The sequence below is a fragment of the Chionomys nivalis genome, chromosome 10, assembly GCF_950005125.1.
Source record: "Chionomys nivalis chromosome 10, mChiNiv1.1, whole genome shotgun sequence".
Classification (NCBI taxonomy): Eukaryota; Metazoa; Chordata; class Mammalia; order Rodentia; family Cricetidae; genus Chionomys; species Chionomys nivalis.
Genome location: NC_080095.1, coordinates 6,422,148 through 6,443,735, shown reverse-complemented (window position 1 = coordinate 6,443,735; position 21,588 = coordinate 6,422,148). Strand labels below are relative to the sequence as shown.

General features: G+C 43.0%; 1 protein-coding gene across 2 annotated transcripts in view; it reads left to right on the top strand.

The window, feature by feature from the left end:
* Positions 1–15,411: 15,411 nt before the first annotated feature.
* Esyt2 (extended synaptotagmin 2) overlaps positions 15,412–21,588 on the top strand; it is a 109,411-nt gene continuing 103,234 nt past the window's right edge. The window contains exon 1 of one of the 2 annotated variants that reach the window (XM_057782188.1): positions 15,412–15,875. In XM_057782188.1, the coding sequence (XP_057638171.1) occupies positions 15,540–15,875 (336 nt within the window). In that variant the 5' untranslated portion in view covers positions 15,412–15,539. The remainder of the gene's footprint in view (positions 15,876–21,588) is intronic. The other variant, XM_057782187.1, reaches the window with a different exon arrangement.

Here is a 21,588-nt window from a genome sequence, read left to right as displayed (position 1 = left end):
ATTTTACCAAAGAGACAGACATCAATTGTTATCTCTTTATCACGTAATATACTGAAATACTAAATTATTTTAAATTTTTGTACTGTCTTCAAAGTTCTGTACTTACAGTATATCTCAAATTAAGACTAGCCACATCCCAAGTACCCCAACCTGTGCTTAGTAGCTTCTGTAATGAGCAGAGCATACCTATAGTAAAGGATCTGCATTGTTCCTGGGGAGGTGGCTAGAGATGAAAAGGGAGGTGTATGCAAATATGTAAAGGGTACTGAATGTTATGACACAAAACTTTTAAATGTAAAGCTATAAAACAATGCATTCAAGTGGGAGAAAATGTGTTGTAGTTGGATCTTGGGATGGGTTCATAGAAAAAGAACAGAAGCCAGCAATAAGGGAAAGGGCCAAGTGAGGAGCACTACCCTCCGCTCTAGAGCATAGTCCTACTGCTGTTGCCTAAGTCTCCACACCGTATTTAGATGCATGGCCTTTATGTAATAGCTTGCCTGAGAGATGGACACCTTCCTTCACTCCTGTCCATTCACAGCTAGTTCCCAAAAAATTCCTGTGTTGATCAAGCACCATTTCCACTGAAAATTTAATTCAAAGTCCATAGCTTATGCACTTATTATTATCCTATGTCTTCTCCTTTCATATAATTTTAATTTTTAATTTCTATGTCCTTAGTTAGGCTATACACTAGTTTATATTTCATGTTATGATAGATAAAAAAGTCATTTTATTTACATATTTTATATATATATATATATATATGAGTGCTCTATTTGCATGTATGCCTGAATGACAGAAGAGGACAACAGATCCCATCACAGATTGTAAACCACCTGTGGTTGCTGGGAATTAAATTTAGAACCTCTGAGACAGTATCCAGTGCTCTTAATCACTGAGCCATCCAAACAAAATCTTTTTATTTCACAACGAAAACCAACTTTGTTACAAAAGTCAGTACCTTCCTCTGACATCTCTCCAGGTTTTATAGTTACATGTGGCATTGGCAGAATATCCTTGTATATAGATGCTTCATAAAGACTACCTACATTGTTAACATAAGCTTGATATTTATACAAAGTGGCAATGAGACAGAATAGCATATACCTTACCCTTCCCCAAAGTATACACTTTGTTTTCTTCTTTTTACCAATTCACTGAAATGCAAAAGCAAGATTTATTGTGTAACCATGTTCAAACCTTCAGGGACCTCGTCAGCGCAGCAGCGAGAGGAGGTAACCCACCCTTCTAGAGGGCACTATTTAAAGGCAAAAATCAGAAAACTTACATTAGCAGAGTGTGGGGTGATGGGTTCACTCCTGATTGGCTCGTGTCTAGGGACTTTTCACAAATTATATTTTCGAACCTCACCTATTGCTTGTCAAATTTTCTCATCAACTGACCTTTGGGTGGGGACATTCTACTGTTTTCTGTACATTCTAGATGGTTACCCTGTTACTTTTGCCCATAGCCATTTCTGAGGACTGGAATATTTTATGGGAAATAGCTTACATAAGACACAAGATAGAGGCGGAGAACAAAATGAGGAACTTTTGTTCTTCACTTAATTAAGGTAATCTTGGTAAATTGCTCACAGATATGTTCAGAGATTTATTTCCATAGTGATTCAAAAATCATCAAGCTGACAATCAAGATTATATCATAGATAATATTTGAGATCTTCATCTTGGGTGTAGCATGATTAATAAAAACCCAAAGACAGAAATTGGAGTTCAGTCTGAAGTTCAGAAAAACAAAATAGCCAGCCACTGGCTTTACCTCTACCTCAGTCTGAAATGGTGATCCCGCCTCAAGGGATATCAGAATGAGACTGCCTGAGAGTGGGCTACTTCCACCTTTTACTCCTCTCTAGCACTGGGATTAAAGGTGTGCACCACTACCACCCAGTCTCTATGGCAAACTAGTATAGCTACTAGTTTAGATTAAAGACGTGTGTCACTACTTCCTGTACTGAAAGACTGACTAGTGAGGCTATTTTACTCTCTGAACTTAAGGCAAGCTTTATTTATTAAAATACAAATGAAATACCGCTACACTTGGGGACCCACTTCATGCTCAGTGCATCAAGTTGTGGCTCCTCCCCTAGAGCTGCCCTTTTCAAACTCCACCCCTGAGAAAGTCATCCAAAAGTCAGTCCCCCCTTGGGGCTGCTCAAGACCACACCTATAGGCTACTTAAAACCTGGTAGCCATATTTGCCATGTGATTCCTCTCCTGCCCTCCTGAGGCTCACCCAGGAGTTGCTTTGCTCTGTTCATTAAACCTGGATTTAATAATTTGGTTTGACTGGCTTATAACATCAGCAGTGACAGATTTCCAATAACTAGGAATTCAAAGCTTATCATCTTGGTGCTTCTGAATTACAGGACTTCACTCCATTGGGGTTACTCAGAAGCTTAATAGGACTGTCTCATGTCAGTGTCTCAGGACCCTGGATTTATACTAACCCCAGGCACAAAGACTCTTTACAGTTACTGCAAGAATATCGATTTAATTACAAAGACCCCAGGCACAAAAATAACAACTCAGGGACTTCTTGGACAGGGCAGCATTTTGTAGAATTAGGATTCTACTGTTAAGCTTCAAAGACCTTAAAGGGATTAGAGAAAGACCTGTGAGATTAGACCCTTAAAATAATATAGCTACTGGGCTTCCTAAAATAAACATTTACTTCTGCAGAAGCGTTGGATTTCCATTCTTTTTGTGCGTACACGAGTGACAGTGATTAGCACTGAGAGTTCTAACCCAAAGTTAGGAACCCTCTCATAACTGTTTATTATCTTTCCATGGCACAGAGAGCTGTGACCCTCTTGGTTAGTAAATGAAGTATGAGAAAGAACTAGTAGACTGTAGAACCTGGCCAGACTTCAAAGTCAGCTGCCTTTCTGCCACCTCCTAGCCCAGTGGCCTTTCTACGGCATTCCTATGTGGAGACACTTGGCCTGCAGTGTAGACCAGATCTACAAGATTCCACACTTTCTCAATCATAAGTTACTTAGCTCACAGATGGTGGTAGTTTACAGAGGCGGGACACAGACTTTAGTGCATGCAATAGTGAGCTTTACAGAGGTCACAGGATCTAGGCTCTTCTGGATGATTCCATGTCAGTCCCCAAAGCAGGACTAATTGCTCTCAATAGGGCTCTCCATCTGGAGGCAGGAATGAAACTTAACATTTATACAGATTTAGCTTATGCTTTTCTCTGCAGCCATCTGGAGATATAAGCCTCCTTACTGCCCACAATAGTCTAATTAAACATGCTTCTGAGATTCTGACACCTTTAGAAGCTACCTGAATTCTGACATAGGTAACCATCACAGATTGAACAGCCCATCAAATACTATTGTAACATCTTTCAAAAGAACAAATGGGAAGATCATCAGGGCAGACAAGGAGCTCAGCTTCCACTCCAGGCTTAATTTTTAATCTCCTGCCTATGTCCACAATACACCCCTAGGTCACCCAAAAGGGTTCAGATGAGGGTCTCAGAAGTGCCCAGAGGGATGGTTTCCAACTCCTGACAGCAAGCTGTTTGTTTTTCCCTAGGTCCTTTCAATGAAAGATTCGTAATTTTTGTCAGGCCACACATCTGAGGACCAAAGTCCTCCAAATTCTGTAGAGTTGTTCTCCGTGGGCATAAACGTTCTGTAGACTTTGTGGTTCATTTCTAACATGTACCCTACTTATCACCAGGCCAGTCCTGAGGTGTCTCCCACACACCACTTCCAACATGCAGCAACTTGCAGGGGGAAGATAAACTAAAACATTTCACTCCATATGCCTATGTAAGGGACTCAAACATTTGCTAGTTCTAGTAGACTTTCGCCTGGTGACTAGAGAATTCCCCACTGGAATAGAAAGGGCCTCAGAGGTAACCACTGCTTTATAGAACATTCCACTTCCTGCTGTGTGCTTCTCCAGTCCATAAAGTTTTAAAATGGCCAGGCTTCATTCTCTATAGTGGGAAGCCTTGCTCAGCCTTGACTGGGGGCGGGGGGGGGGGGCTTGATCCTGCCTCAACTTCATGTGACAATCTTTGTTGACTTCCCATGGGAGGCCTTACCCTTTCTGAGGAGTGGATGGGGGATGGGGGAGGGAAGTGGGGGTAGGATACCTGTGGTTGGTATGTAAAATGAATAAAAATTTAAATAAAATAAAAATGGCCATGCTTTCATTTTCCAATATCACTCATAGAGTAAGTGAAGCTCTTAAAATTAGATATTACCTCTCTGCTTCCTGACACCTTCAATCTTGTGAAAAAATGAAAGGGTCTAATGTAACTCATCCAACACCCACTCTCCATCCAACTGCACTTTCAGCTGCTGAATGCTCCTGAGTCTGCCACTCATCTTAGCCCTTCTGAAATCCTTTATGGTAGGTCCTTTCTTTAGGCAATCCTCTGGCTAGATTGAAGAGTTTCATTAACTGTATCCGTATGCTGTATCACTGGGACAGGTTATCAAAGTCATTACTGGCTACCAGGGTAAGTACAGCCCCAAATGTAATCTCACTTTTTGAGATCACCTCAGAAACTCAGGACTGGACCTTCTTTCTTTCTTTCTTTCTTTCTTTCTTTCTTTCTTTCTTTCTTTCTTTCTTTCTTTCTCTCTCTCTCTCTCTCTCTCTCTCTCTCTCTCTCTCTCTATCTCTATCTCTATCTCTCTATCTCTCTCTCTCCTTCTTTTTTAGTTTTTCAAGGCAGGGTTTCTCTGTGGAGCCTATCCCCAAACTAACTCTGGAGACTGGGCTGGCCTTGAACTCATAGAGATCTGCCTGCCTCTGCCTCTTAAATACTGGGATTAAAGGAAAGTGTTACCACTACCCGGCAAGGACTGGATCTATCTTAAAACTCACAGAACAAAACACCATTTGAAGCTATTGGGACCACACCTTTCAACCCTATTCACATCTCCAACTAAAGTCACATTATAGGCCTATCCTTACAGGTTCACGCCCAGAGTAAAGACTGGTCAACTCCAGACACCCATATGGTGTATTCCTGTAAGGCTCTTGGAGATCTGTCTTTTTTTTCCTGTAACACCCACATAAAAGTCAACCTCAAAAGTCCTCATAGTCTGTCACAGTCTTAACAATGATTAAAAGTCCAAAGTTTAAATCTTCTGAAACTCATGGCAATTTCATAACTGTAACCACCTGTAAAACCAAGATCAAAGGCAGATCATGTACTTCCAACATACAATGGCACAGAACATATATTACTGTTTCAAAAGGGAGTAAAGGAGAATAGTGAGGAAATACTGAACCAAAACAATTACGAAAACCTTCAGGGCAAACTCCAAAGTCTTCATCTCCTTGTCTGGTATCAAATGTTTTCATCTCCAACTTTTCAGCTTTGTTGACTGTAACACACTTCTCTCTCTTGGGCTGGTTCCACTCCCCATTAGCAGCTCTCCTTGACAGGTGTCCAACAGCTCTGGCATCTCCAAGGCAACCCAGGCTTTGACTTCACCGTTTCACACAATGGCATCTCTAGGTCTCCTTTCAGGGACAGCCCGGACACATGCTGGGACTCAATAGCTTTCCTTATCTATAGAGGAAGAGCCACACCTCCTTACATATATTCTTGATTCTAAAGCCAGAACCAGGTTGGCTGAAGCTGCTAACTTCTGCTGCCTGATGGGGCGGGAACTCGACACCCCCCCCCCATATTATATTTTAATAAGGTTTCTGGTGTTGATGGTGTCCTTCATGTTTTTCTTTAGTTCCCTTTCACAAGTTGAAAGCTTGGCTGGGTGGGGTCTCACCTTTTCTCACCACTCTCTTTATTCCATTTAACATCAGGATTTTCTCTAAACTTTTCATTTCCTTGAACACTGGGCTTAGCTCCATTACACTTCCTGATACAACTCTTTTTGCAAACAGTACATTTTGCATTTCTCTTTGTCAGGCTTTCTCCTTTTCTTTATAGTTGTACATAAGAGTGATTACTAATAACCACAAAATGTAGTCAGTACTAGACTATCTTGAAATTTCCTCTGCAAGTGTCATTAATAAAAACTCTTCAATTTAGCCTCAGGCAGATTTTTAGGACAAGGGGAAAAAGCAGACACATTCTTTGCTAAAATATCACAAGAATGGCCTCTACGTCATTTACTAATAATCTTTTTCTCTGGAATTTCTTGCGATAGGGCCTCATACTTCAAATCAGCCACAGCACTGTGCTCCATGATTCTACTAGAATGGCCCATTAAGCCCCAGTTAAAGTCCCAAAGTCTTCCATATTCTTCCAACGAAGAGCATGGTCCGGCCTGTCATAGCAATCAATACTCCCATCACGGTATCATCTTCTGTCCTAGTTAGGGCTTCTATTACTGTGATGAAACACCATGACCAAAGGCAGTTTGGGGAGGAAAGTGTCTACTCGGCTTAAACTTCCACATATGATTTAATTTCTGAGTGATTACTTCGGGTCTGGGCATCCAGGAACAAATGAGCAGCCTCATTGGCATGCCAACATGGCTGCCTATATCCTTGTAAAGTCTGAGAGCATTTAGGAAGGAATTCTAGACACAAAATATACAGAGTTTAGTGCAGCTTCTTGGTAGCTACAAATTTCTTTTCCAGATGGGCTCACAGTGAGCGGGGGCACCACGACTCCTTTGAGAGAGATGTAGTAAAAACTGCATGGCTTCATTAAAATAGCGGCCTTCCTGGTTCACCAGCACAAATGACTCTGACTCTTTTGAGAGATCAGGTTATGGAGCATTTGAATGGGGTTTGTGAGCAGAGTGCTACAATTTGCTTAATGGCAACATGGATCTGCTGTGTCCCTAAAAATGGGACAATGTTCATGACTCTCAGAGGCAGCAAACATGCTTCCACCATGTTGGATTGGGCAGAACCAACAGGTGAGACCATAGAGTTAGTTCTAGTTATGCCTACTAAGCATTTTTTTTTTAAAAAGTGCTTCTAGTCAAAAAATTACAGATACACAAACAATAAAGACAAATTCAGATGGAAAAGACCTCTAAATGAACCTCGGTGTTGGATAAATGTACAAAGGCTTGGGAAAGAGAAGAAATAGTTATAAAAAGAAGTAAATGGATTTTTTAAAAAGTAAAGTTTTAAAGAGATACAGAACAGACAGTCATAGATTAAACAGATTAAAGGAATAAAGAAAAATAAGCCATATAAGATGAAAAATATACAGAGTCTGAATTATGTACATTATTGTATTTTCTTTGAATTTTTTGACTGTGAATGAGATAAGTACAGAGAGATATTTCATTGTACAGACTGCTAAGCTGAACCAACATATAAATTTTAAAGGTATCTTGACTTCAAAATTTGGGTCTAAAGATGTGGTGTTTTGGAAAAGAGGTTCTGCTTTTGTTTCCACAGAGGTAGAGAACCTGTGTACTCCTTCAAGGCTAATGTGGTTTGGTGGAACAAGACCCCCCCGCCCCCGGAAAGGTCTCTGTGCCCCCACCCCCAAAATTACTTCACACAACAAAAAGTAGGAAGCAGTTTGGAAAGAACTACACCTAAATTCCCTAAATGATTGTTTATGTTTGTTTACATTTAAAGGGGGATATGCTATAGAGATGAATACTTTGCATTGGCATGGATCTTGGCTTATTGATACAAATTTTTTTTTTTTTTTTTTGGTTTTTCGAGCCAGGGTTTCTCTGTGGCTTTGGAGCCTGTCCTGGAACTAGCTCTGTAGACCAGGCTGGTCTCGAACTCACAGAGATCCACCTGCCTCTGCCTCCCGAGTGCTGGGATTAAAGGCGTGCGCCACCACGCCCAGCTTATTGATACAAATTTAAGGCCAAATTTTTTCTATATATATTTCTGCTCTTGATTAAGGTATTGTGTTTGTGCAACTCATTTAAAAATGTAATGTATAATTAAGAAATACAGGTTAATAGATAATCATCTATAATAGTCAAACTTGTAGTCATGTTATTTAGATTTTCTAGGTATTTAGAGATATATTTCAGTTAGATGGGTATTCTTCAAATCCTTCAGAGCCCTTCAGAAGATGGCATTTAAAATGTTTTAAAAACTTAGGACTTTTCATGATAATGAGACACATCTGCTCCTGGCAGGAGCAATCACATCAAGAGGAAGATGGACATCGAAGAGGCTCCTTATGGAGTTTGCTAGCCATTTGGACAAAATACTGCTCTTGCCTGGATTGCTTGATATTATGCTATATGAACTGGACATGCAGGACCCACAGAAAAATGACTACTGAACTTGCCTAAAGGTGAGGCAATCCTTCAGGGTTTCTGCTTCATGAAAGAGTCTGCCAGACATTCTGCAGGACACAGAAGAAAGTGACTGACAAATTGCCAATAAAGGTGGAACTGTCTTTGAAATTTCCTGCTTCATGGAAAAATCTACCAGATACTATGGGCCTGTAGGCTGAAAATGGATACCACAATGGTACAGAACTTTGGGTGATTATCTCTGTCATTTCTAGAATTCTGGAAGTTGCTTACACTACACTTCCTGTTAACTTAAGTAATATTATTTCCTTCTGGGGTCTTTGATAGAGTTGAAGAATAATACATAGTTACTTATAATTTTTGCTTGATACCTGGTTTGTTGTTGTTGTTATATGTAATTTTACTATGTTAAGGTTAAAACCTTCCTTTTTATTTGGACAGAAAAAGGGACATGGTGTGGGAAGTCCTTCTGTATAGGTGTTGCTTTTATTGGTTAATGTATAAAGAAGTTGCTTTGGCCGGTGATGGGCAAAATAGAGCTAGGTAGAAAAACTAAATTGAATGCTGGGAGAAAGTAGGCAGAGTCAGTGAGATGCCATGTAGCCACCAGAGGAGAAAGATGCAAGCCGCCAGTCAGAACTTTGCTGGTAGGTCATAAGCCTCATGGTAAAATATGAAATAATAGAAATTGGTTAACTTAAGATATACAAACTAGCTAGAAATACGCTTAAGCTATTGGCCAAACATTATTGTAAATAATATAGTTTCTGAGTGATTATTTCAGGTATGGAAACCTGGGAATGAATGAGCAGCCTCTGCCAGCAACTGTCATCACCAAAGGAAGTCGGGCAGGAATTCAAACAAGGCAGGAATCTGGAGGTAAGAGCTGGTACAAAAGTCATGGAGAAATGCTATATACTGACTTGGTCCTTATGGCTTGTTTAGCCTGCTTTCTTACAGTACTCAGGACTACCACCCCAGGGATAGCACCACCAACAATGGGCTAGGTCCTCCACCATCAATCACTAAGAAAATGCACTCTAGGTTTGCCTACATTCCAAACTTATGGAGGTATTTTCTTAAGTGAGGTGTCCTCCACTCTGGTGATACTACTTGAATCAAGTTGATATAAAACTAGCCAGCACACCTTAAGTCTCAGAATTAACTTTGTGGACTTTTAAACATGATACTGGAGGACTATGGAGACTTTGGAAGTTGAATTAAATATTTTACATTATGATGTGGCCACAAGACTATGGGAGGCAGGAAGTGACATATGCTGGTTTGAATGAGACTGTTCCCCGATAGGCTCATATGTCTGAATATTTGCTTCCCATTTGATAGAACTGTTTGGTAAGGATTAGGAGATGTGCCTTTGCTGAAGGAAGTGTGCCACTAAGAGTAGACTTCTCAGGTTTCAAGAGACCTGGGTGCTCTCTCTCTCTCTCTCTCTCTCTCTCTCTCTCTCTCTCTCTCTCTCTCTCTCTCTCTTTCTCTTTGCATACTGCTTGTGGATCAAGAAGTGAGCTCTCAGCTGTTACTACTGCTGTGCCTTTCCTTTGCTATCATGGAATTTAATCTACTGAAACCATAAGCCCAATTAATTGATTTATTTTAGAAGTTTCCTTGGCAATGATGGGGCACAGCAATGGAAAAGTATCTAGTACAGCTACTTAATAGTGTAGTATGATTGTTAATTTTCAGATTATAGATCATTCCTTTCCAGATAGTTCTGTTTCATAAATAGCAACTATTACTATCAATGTCAGCACCTTCTTCCTACCACCAAGGATGGAGAGAAGGCTTGCCTCTGTAAAACAGGGGAGATTGGGGTGGGTGGGGCTTGTCTTTTAAAGGGACAGGGTACCCAGATGACAAGGAAGGTCAGCAAGAAAGAACCTGGCTTTTTTTTTTTAATATTCTGGCTGCAAACCACATAAACCAATGTAAGAAGGCATGTAGGATGTTTAAGAAGGCTTGACTGTATTAAAAAAGCAAGCAAACAAACAAGCAAAAAAGAAAGAAGGAAGGGATGAAGAAAAGAAAGAAAGAAAGAAAGAAAGAAAGAAAGAAAGAAAGAAAGAAAGAAGGAAGAAAGAAAATCTCAGAATCAGAGGAATTATAATAGTCTTTGTGGTTCTGGGCTGTAGAGATAAAAATAAGGGAATGATCTGTTTCTTCTCCATCAGCAAGAGTCAAGGCTAGCAGCAACCTTATATCCCAAGCAAGCAACAGTAGAAAAGAATCACATCTACATCATCATAGTTTTACACATCACGGAGCCTTCAAAACAAAACCCAAAGATGGAGAGTGAACTGCCATTCTTTTTTAAATTTGAGTTCAATGAAGTATGGACAGCTATTTACCATTATGATTGGACAAAAAGGTTGTTATCCAGTAGGAACAGACTAAGTTGAGCATATAGCAAGCCCTATTCAAATTCTTTTTAGCATCCCTATGTAGCATGTCCTCCATTCACGTACGGGGTAGGATACCTTCTGAAATTGTACTTTGTAATATCTAATCAGACATACAGGTCAGTGTAACTTTCTAGGCTTCATGCCTTGCTTTGAGGAAAAGACATTCTAATTCTTATGATTTGTCTAAGAAAATGGAAATTCTAGTTTCTATGACTTGGTTTGTAGGGAGAAAGAAAAGCAGAAGGAAGCAGATGAGAGAAAATTTTCATATAGAGAGCATACATACATGATTTTTTAAAAGATTTATTTAATTTATTTATTATACATACAGTTATAGTATGAGCTGTGGGCCTCTTCCCGCCTCCTAGCTCCCAGCCACCCGCTAGCTTTATACCCGAAATAACAACACACAAACTGTATTCATTTAAACACTGCTTGGTCCATTAGTTCTAGCCTCTTAATGGCTAATTCTCACATCTTGCCTAACCCATATTTAGTAATCTGTGTAGCACCAGTCTTACCGGGAAAGATTCAGCATGTCTGACCTGGTGGCTTGCTTCATTGCGTCTGCCCTGGAGAGGAGCGGCATGGCGTCTGCCTCACTTCCTCCCAGCATTCTGTTCTGTTTACTCCACCCACCTATGTTCTAACCTATCAGGCCAAGCAGTTTCTTTATTAATTAACCAATGAAAGCAACAGATTGATATATGACACTCCCACATCATACAGTGTTCTATTTGCATGTATACCTGCACACCAGAGGGTTCCAGATCTCTTTATAGATGGTTTAAGCCACCATGTGGTTGCTGGAAATTGAACTCAGGACCTCTGGAGGAACAGCCAGTGTTCTTAACCTCGGAACCATCTCTTCAATCCCCACTGTGAATTATTTTATGGTTCTGGCACATTCAGAGAAGTCTTTATACAAAGTGTAAACATGCTCCTTTAGGTCAAAGACCATAAAATCTAGATAGGTTCCTTTCTGCACTTTCTTGTGTTACCAAGGGAATTACTTTAAAAAAATGTGTACTTATGTGTCTGAGTGAGTATATGCCCTGTGTGTGTGGGTATGCACAGATGTCAGAAGATCTGTTGGTCCCCATTTGGCTAACCAGTACCAAGAAGTTAACTCTAAAACCATATACATACAATATACACATAATACATTATATGGATAAATTCAATATATGTCTTGTATACACATATATCATATATGGTCCTTGTTTGTGCGTGTGTGTGTGTGTGTAACAACAATTACAGAAGAAGAAGCTATGAGTTTGAGAGAAGGCACAGAGGCAAGCACAGGAGGGGTTGGAGGGAGGAAAGGGAAGGAGTGATGTAATTATGATTTCAAAAATAATTACTTCAACGAAGAAAAAAAGAATTAAACGAATAGAACATAATGAAAGAATGAATTGAGTAGTGGTGGTGCATGTCTATAATTTCAGCTCTCAGGAGGCAGAGGCAGGTGAACTTCTAAGTTTAAGGCCAGTCTGATCTACAGAGTGAGTTCCAGAACAGCCAGAGTGGTGTGGGAGGTCCTTCTATGTGTTGCTTTTATTGGTTAATGAATAAAGAAACTGCTTTGGGCCTATAGCAGAGCTATAGCAGAATAGAGGTAGGCGGGGGGGGGGCACTAAACAGAATGCTGGGAGAAAGGAGACAGAGTCAGAGAGAAGCCATGTACCCCACCAGAGACAGATGCCAGAACTGTAGCAGGTACACAGATTAATAGAAATGGGTTAAATTGATATGTAAAAGTTAGCCAATAAGCAGCTAGAGCTAATGGGCCAAGCAGTGACTTAAATAATACAGTTTCTGTGTGATTATTTCAGGGCTGAGCAGTCAGGAACCAGTAAGCAGTCTCCTATAACACCAGAGCTACACACACATACACACACACACACACACACACACACACACACAAAACCAAGAAAATAAAAAAAAAGAACCCTGTCTCAAAAAAAAAAAAAAAACCAAACCAAACAAAAATATTGCTAATTTTGAACTGAGTGGCAAGAGAAAATTTATTGCTCTGAGAGGTATACCTCAAGACTGAGTGGCACTGCAACCAGGGTGCAAGACGGAGCACGGTTCAGAGTCTGAGGGGGCTTTGCCTTTGAGATAGGGAGGGGATAAGAGCATGGCTTCTCTGGATCCAGAAACTGTTTTTCTAGATAAACAGATTTTTAAAACTGTGAGGGGGAAATAAGTCAAATTGCCTGTTTCTGTAACCTCTGGACTCCAGGATATGTAAAGGGTAGCTGCATTAGCCTTCCTGGAGCCTTGGGTCTATTTCAGGGTGCTGGTTTGGGAATAGAGGATAATCCTTCAGGATTTCTTGGAGCTGGAGTTACAGGCTGCTATATGCTGTCTACTATGGGTGCTGGGAACTAAATTCTGAGTAGCAAGCACTCTTAACCACTGAGCCATTTCTCCATTCTGGGGTATCACTTATTTTGATGTTGTTAAAACTTAGAAGCATGAAGAACACTAATTTGCTGTGTAGAGGAAATGGGTTGCCATTCAATATTTCGCATATTTGTAGTTTATATGATGTAATTTCATGTGGAGATGAACAAAATAAAGTGGAAAGAGGAGAAAAAAATTCCTTACCTTGTGTGTTGCTTTGAATAAGAATGGTCCCCATAGGCTTATTGATTTGAATCCTTGATCACCAGGGAGTGGCAATATTTGAAAGGATTAGAAGGTTGGGTTTGCTGGAGGAAGTGTGTTGTTGGGGGTGGTCTTTGAGGTTTCGAAAAGCCCATTACAAGCCCAGAGTCTCTCTCTTCCTGCTCTTTGTAGATCCAGATGTAGAACTCTCAGCTACATCTCTAGCACCACATCTGCCTGTATCCTGCAATGGTCCTCACCACGATGACAATGTACTAAATCTCTGAAACTGTAAGCCAGCTCAAATTACATGCTTTCCTTTTTAAGAGTTATTGTGGTGGTCATGGTGTCTGTTCACAGCAATAGTGCTCTAAGATTCCTTGCTTGGTTACTGCTCTTTGCCCATCTGCCTACTGTCACCTCTAGAATATGGCATGCCTCTGATATGCCATATGCTTTAATACATATCCACACATATGCAGGGGAGAGTCTTTCACAGGTGACTTTGCATTTGTTTATTCATTCAGTACCTATCACATAAATCATTTTTCAAATACATTGCTGAATCAAAAACATCAGGTTACAGAAAAGTGGAATCTTTAAAATATTTCTGTAGGCATCAGATACTATCTAATGACATTGGTAGCTTTTGTGTTGGTGGAAGTGAGTGTTTTTAATACATTGCAAAAAGTTTTATTACCTGAATTACAAGGATGTTAGATCTGACACAAAAGATGGGCAAAGAACGGCTATTGAGGTAAGAAATACAGCCTAAGGTAACTTGACTCTGGATCTGCAACATTTAACAATCATAGTTGTAAAGTATCCTTCTGGAAATTTTTCTTAAAAATTATGCCTATGTGTGTCTGTGCACATGAATACAGCGCTTGCTGAGACCAGAGCTGTTAGATCCCATGGAGTTGGAGATAAAGGCACTGTGAGAAGCCAGGTATGGATGCTGGGAATGGAACTGTGCAATCTTACTGTTGGGCCTTCTCTCCAGCTCATCTTCAGCAAACTTTAACGGAGATGCCCCCCCCCCCCCCAAAAAAAAGCTGCTTCACAGATGTTTCCTAAGAGTCTGACCTTAAATAACGAGGAGCGGGGCTGGGGGCTGTGGGACGGTGTCACACAACAAATATAACTTTGACTCTAGTTGCTTTTATTATTTGGTTTGGTTGGCTTTTTTGTTTTGTTTTGTTTGTTTTTGTTTTTGAGACAAGGTTTCTCTATAGCTTTGGTGCCTGTCCCGGAACTAGCTCTTGTAGACCAAGCTGGCCTCGAACTCCCTTTTATCAGCTTGCCTCTCCCTCCTGAGAGCTGGGATTAAAGGCGCGCTCACCACCGCCCCGTTGTTTTTAAATCTGCGGGAAAACTGTTTTCCTAAGCTCTCTGGGGCTAAGGTTTGGGAACGTCAGACCTGAGGAGTAGCAGACCTGAGGCGTCACCACACTGTAAGGCCGCAGGACGAATTTTATTCCTGGAGGCACAAAGCTTTCGTCATCCTCCTTACCCTAGGCATTTATAAGTTTAAGTTCTCCGCCAAGGAGCCGGGAGCAGCAAGGGGTTGTTGACTAGAGCCCGGACTCTAGCACGCAACCACCTGAAGCCTGAGGAAAAGCCCAGGCTCCGCAACGAGCGCAACTCCGCCCGCTCGCTTTCCAGCCCGCCGGGAACGTAGCATTTTTCAAGCATCCCTTCCGAAGGCCACGCCTGGCGCCCCGCGCTCCCACCCCGCCGGGTCGCAGCGTGCAGCCCCCTCTCCGAGCGCAGAGGGACGCGCCCCACAGCTTAGGGGGCGGAGCCGGTCTGGCGAGGTGGCGCCGCCCGCGACCCACCCCGGCGCAGAGCTGCCGCGCCAGCCGTCTTCGCAAGGCCACTAGAGCGAGGGCGGGGCAGCCGCGCGTGACACACGCATGGTCCACTCGGTTCTTTTCCGCGGTCCCTGGCGAGTGGGCGGCGTATGGCACCACGCCCGTCCCGTCCTCTCTCGGTACAAACTGTCCCCGGACAGTTGATCCCCGCCCGAAAGGGTCAGGCGCACGGTGATGATGTCACCCTACGCTAGCTCCGCCTGAACGAGACCCCCCTCGGGAGAGGACTCTGGTGGAGGAGGGCCTTGCGCACGGTGATGACATCAGTCCCGCCCTTCCGCGGAGTGGACCGCTGGCGCCCGCTGTCCCCCCTCCCCTCAGAGGGGCGCTGGCGCGCGGGGTGGGGCGACCTGCGGTCTGTGGGAGTGCCGCCTTCGCCTCCGCAGGGAGGAGTGAGCTGCCCGGCTGGCGATGAGCGGCTCGGGGGACGAGGGCCCGGAGGCCGGGGCCGGGGCCGGGCGGGCGGGGGGCCGCTCTGAGCCCGAGGCCCCGGGCAGCGCGCTGAGCGTGGACTTGTCGGGGCTGCTGGGGCAGCTCGCGCGCAGCTTTGCGCTGCTGCTGCCGGTGTACGCCCTCGGCTACCTGGGGCTGAGCTTCAGCTGGGTGCTGCTGGCCCTCGGGCTTCTCGCCTGGTGCCGCCGGAGCCGCGGCCTCAAGGCCAGCCGCCTGTGCCGGGCGCTGGAGCTGTTGGAGGACGAGGAGCGAGCCGTGCGCCTGGGGGTGCGCGCCTGCGATCTGCCCGCCTGGGTGAGTGTTGCCCCCAGGTCTGCACCACCCATTTCCCCTCCTCGGTGATGGGTGGGGACTCGGGCTTCTGCCCAAGTGAGGTGTCCGCACCGCTTGCCCCCAATCTCGGCCCCATCCGGGGTCCGCACAACCTGGACCCGGACCGAGTCAGGTGTGTGAGCTTAGCCGTCTGCCTCCTTTCCTGCTGTCTGCCCACCTAAATTGGGTGTCCACGCCCTGGCAGCCCTCTCCGCCAGCTGCTTTCCTCGGGGCTCCTGACTGCCGTGGCCTACCCTGGTCCTCAGCGAAGGGCCTGCGTCTGGGTCCCACCTTGTGTCAGCGCACCCACCTCCCCGGCCTAAGTCAGGTGTCTTCGCCGCTATCCCCACCCACCCTCATTGAGGGCGAGCTGTCCAGGTCATCTGCTCTCAGTCCTCTTCCAGACTTCCCCCCTAACTCCATCGCTAGCAGAAGTGCGCAGGTAGTGAACACTTCCTAACTTGGCCGTATTGGTCATTGCCATTTGCTGGGCCTTTTCCTCCCCTCCCGCTGGCAATGACTACCGCCCTGAAGCCTACCTTAAGGGGCCATGAGCGAAGCTATCTGTTTTCCCTAGCCGAGTGTTTCTGCATACCTTTTGCCAGCGCGGCGCTACAGGCCTGGAAACGTCCAGATACTCTTTTCTGATTTAAAAAGTAGTGAGATCCAATGTGGGAAGAAGTTAATCCTAAACTCAAGAAGATTCCTTCATTTCTTAGTTGTGCCTGACACGGTTGAAGTGTTCCTGGAAAGTTTATGTTAGAATAACTGAAATCTCTGCTTCATTTTTAAAAACACCAGATGTAAGAAAGACTAAGTACTTTGTTATGATCTTTCTAGATCCAGGGTGAACATATGTAGGGGGACATTATTAGTTTTGTTTTTCCTAAAGTAACTTTCTACTTACTTATTGAGCATTGGAACCTATCGGAGCTGGCTGTATCTTTTTTTCCACCCACTGTCATTCTTAGCAAGGAGCGAGTGTCACGGTTTCAGATAAACGGAAATAGTGCGTATTCAGAGGTAAATGATGCATCCATTAGGTTTGATGTATACATCTTTGTGGAAGTAGACAGTGTGACTTTTGGAGGGAAGAAAGATGAGGTTTTAGTGGAGAGAACTTGGAGAATGTTCCCTTTCTACAGCTAGGAGACATATGGAATATGTGGTACAACTATCCAAAAATAATAATTAAAAAGCAGGGGTTCCCAAAAATCAAGAGGAACACAATAGGTAGTATTTGGTGATGACAGATAGCAATTGGAGCCAATACTCCGATAGTGAGGTACCCTGTCAGAACACTCTGTAAGTGAGGTACCCTGTCAGAACACTCCGATAGTGAGGTACTCTGTCAGAACACTCCGATAGTGAGGTACTCTGTCAGAACACTCCGATAGTGAGGTACTCTGTCAGAACACTCCGATAGTGAGGTACCCTGTCAGAACACTCCGATAGTGAGGTACCCTGTCAGAACACTCCGTTAGTGAGGTACCCTGTCAGAACACTCCGATAGTGAGGTACCCTGTCAGAACACTCCGATAGTGAGGTACCCTGTCAGAACACTCCGATAGTGAGGTACCCTGTCAGAACACTCCGATAGTGAGGTACCCTGTCAGAACACTCCGATAGTGAGGTACCCTGTCAGAACACTCCGATAGTGAGGTACCCTGTCAGAACACTCCGATAGTGAGGTAACTCCGATAGTGAGGTACCCTGTCAGAACACTCCGATAGTGAGGTACCCTGTCAGAACACTCCGATAGTGAGGTACCCTGTCAGAACACTCCGATAGTGAGGTACCCTGTCAGAACACTCGGATAGTGAGGTACTCTGTCAGAACACTCCTATAGTGAGGTACTCTGTCAGAACACTCGGATAGTGAGGTACTCTGTCAGAACACTCGGATAGTGAGGTACTCTGTCAGAACACTCTGTTAGTGAGGTACCCTGTCAGAATACTCTGTTAGTGAGGTATCCTCCGAACTGAAAACTCGGCTGCACGGTGGATGTGCAGGCCAGCAGTGCTTGGGAAATGAAAGTTACTGGTATGGTACAACATCTAGCTGGCAGTAAAGCAATGCATGAAAAACAGGAAGTTAGAATGGCGAAGGTGAGAAAAAACAAGAAACGGTGCCCTTTGGAATCCTATTGAGGTATCTTGTCTCTGCTACACTGATTTAAGTGCTGTCAGAAAGCTTGTAAAAACCGTAGTAGTTAAATGACCAAACAGCACAAATAAGACTGAAATCTTTAGGAGCAGGGTGGTACCGAATTGAGCAACTGACATAAACCAGCTTTTAAAACGTGTTTGCAAACTATAATATGAACTAAATTTTTAATGGAATAAAATTGTAATTGGCTAGTTTTTTAAAATTGTTTTCTCCTTGCTGTGTTGGAGACAGACTTACAGCTTCCTGCCTGATAGTAGTCGACTACTATATTGACAACCCCCTGAATGTTGCATATTTTTGTTTTGTTTTGTTTTTGGTTGGTTGTTTGGAGACAAGGTCTTACTCTGTGGCCAAGGTTGATCATCCTGCCTCAGCCACGAAGTGGTGGAATGTCAAGTATGTGTCAGCATGCTTATCTGGTTTCTGGGGGTTCTGGATATTGGGGTGATATTTTATCTTGAACAAGATGCACATGCCAAGAACTGTACATGTTTTAAATGTCATTGATGACTATGAGTCCTCGTGGAGTGGAAACATGAGAAAACATTAGCTAATATGCTATTAACTTCTATTCTCACTCACCCACAGCATTTTATTTAGCAAACTGAAAAATGTAAGCTGGGCATAGGAGTAGGGCAGGGCTGCACTTGTATTTTTATTTAAAAACTCACAGCTTGGTAAAGTGTAATTCTTTGCTGTTTTTCCTCCTGCCAGTAGATAACTGACATTATGCTGCAGGTATATAGAAACATCAACCTGTTCTGTACAGTGTTGCTTTACCTGGTGAAAGCTGTTCTTTTACTACTCAAACATTTGGACAATTGGTACTTGAAACAGTCTGTTTCATTCGATATGTTCATCTGTGCTATTGTGTACAACTTCAAAGGGAGACAACTTTCTTCCCAGTGTTCTTCTGGAAGTTTAGGAGAAGGTAACTCTAGCCAAACATATAATACTTACAGTCCTTATGTCTGCTGCAGGCATCAAAAATTGGATTGCATTATCATGTGCTCTAAATGTTCTAGTAACTTAGAACATAGTATCCTGAGGGTTCTTAAAAATAATCAGTAAATAAATACCTTGATTATTGTTTAACTACAATAAATTTAAATTACCAGTATGTGTTCATCAGCCTGTGTGTTTAGGCTTCAGTTGTGTCTGTATTTCAGATTATGCTCAGTTTAAAGATGGAACTTAGTTCATATGAGTACTTTATTTATAGTTATGAGTAACATACTTTATGAAACATATCTATAAATCTAGCCTGGAGATTGATTTGTGTACCTGTAATTTTATGATGTACTGTGTGTGGCCTTTTGCATTTGGTTAACAGTTTATTAAGGCATCTCTCTTAATTTCCATGATAATTCTGTCCCAGAGGAACTTTGTCATACTGTTATGATTTGGTGTAAAAATCAACCTGTCTTCACATTTGTATTCTTTCCAGGTGCATGTCACTGACAAGCTAATAGGTAGGCATACGATTTGAAGAAGGACCAGGGAAGGTTTTTTTGGTAAGGGGAGTGGGTATAAGATTGTGAGCATGGGATTAGATGTGAACGATAGAAATCACAGCATGTTCTGTGAGACAGAAGCCCCACATGTCAAGGAAGGCAGTGATGGAAAACAGTTATAAGTTGTATTTTTGGGCCCCCTTCTTTGGGGGACCTGTGCTGAGATATATGTATTGGTAGTTTCTTGGCCATCAGCCAACAAATAATGACAGAGACTTATTAATTAATTATGAAATCTCGACCTATAGTTTAGGCTTGTTTCTAACTAGTTCTTATAACTTAAATTAACCCATTTTTATTAATCTATGTTTTACCATGTGACTTTTTACCCTTTTCTCATTTTATATGTCCAACTCCCTCCATGTCTTCTTAGCAGATCCTGTGCACCTAGATTCCTCGTCTTCTTCCTTTCTCTCCCTGGAAATCCCACATATACCTCCTGCTTAGCTATTGGCTCTTGACCTTTTTATCACACCAATCACAGTAATACATTTTCAACATTGTGTACAAATATCCCACAACAGATGTATTAAGTTCTTCCTGTGATAGAAAGTGGACAAAAGACCAAGTAATGAACAGCAGCAGTGCTCGCATCGACCCTGCTCAGGCCCTAACCGCTGCGGACACAGTATTCCCACTGGACGCTCCCACACTCCTCGGAATGAGGAGAAGGCCTCCAGTGGACCTGCCCAGACGTCAGTAGCAGGAGCAGACATGCCTCCACTCAACTCCACATAGGTTCTAAAAACTGAAGAGGAGAGGTGTTCCTTTCTTGAGTTTCCCCGGACATTTCTGGCAATTTGTAGATACCTGATCAAAAATAACCCCACATTCCGTAGACGTGCAGAGCTTGGGCATGGCAGGAGAAATAGTAGTGTGCTCAGATGTAAGCTTGTGAAGGCAGAAAAGGAAAATCATAGCAGCTTCAGGCTCATTTCATATGCTGCTTTAGAGTCTAGAAAGCTTCCAGGCAAAGTAGCACTTGGATTGTTGTGTCCTGTACATTGTATACCAGAAGTACCCATCCTGCTCTTTTTTTTTTTATCTTTTTTATCTTTTTTAAATTTTTTTATTGAAAAAAAAATTTCCGCCTCCTCCCAGCCTCCCGTTTCCCTCCCCATCCTTCTCCTCCCACTTCTCTCCCCCTCCCCCCACTCCTCTCCTCCTCCCTCTCCAGTCCTAATAGCAGTCAGAGTTCCCTGCCCTGTGGAAAGTCTAAGGTCCTCCCCTCTCCATCCAGGTCTAGGAAGGTGAGCATCCAAACTGGTTAGGCTCCCACAAAGCCAGAACTAGAAGTAGGATCAAAACCCAGTGCCATTGTCCTTGGCTTCTCATCAGCCCTCATTGTCCACCATGTTCAGAGAATCTGGTTTTATCCCATGCTTTTTCAGTCCCAGTCCAGCTGGCCTTGGTGAGCTCCCAATAGATCAGCCCCATTGTCTCAGTGGGTGGGCACACCCCTCGCTGTCCTGACTTCCTTGCTCATGTTCTCCCTCCTTCTGCTCCTCATTTGGACCTTGGGAGCTCATTCCGGTGCTCCATTGTGGGTCTCTGTCTCTATCTCTATCCATCGCCATTGAAGGTTCTATGGTGATATGCAAGATATTCATCAGTATGGCTATAGGATAGGGCCATTTCAGGTTCCCTATCCTCAGCTGCCCAATGGAAGGATCTCCCTTGCTCTTGGATTGGGAGGATCAACATAGTAAAAATGGCAATTCTACCAAAAGCAATTTATAGATTCAGTGCAATTCCCATCAAGGTCCCATCAAAATTCTTCACAGATCTTGAGAAGACAATAATCAACTTAATATGGAAAAACAAAAAACCCAGGATAGCCAAAACAATTTTATACAATAAAAGAACTTCTGGAGGCATTATCATCCCTGACTTCAAACTCTATTACAGAGCTACAGTAATGAAAACAGCGTGGTATTGGCATAAAAACAGAGAAGTCGACCAATGGAATCGAATAGAAAACCCGTATTTTAACCCACAAACCTATGAACACC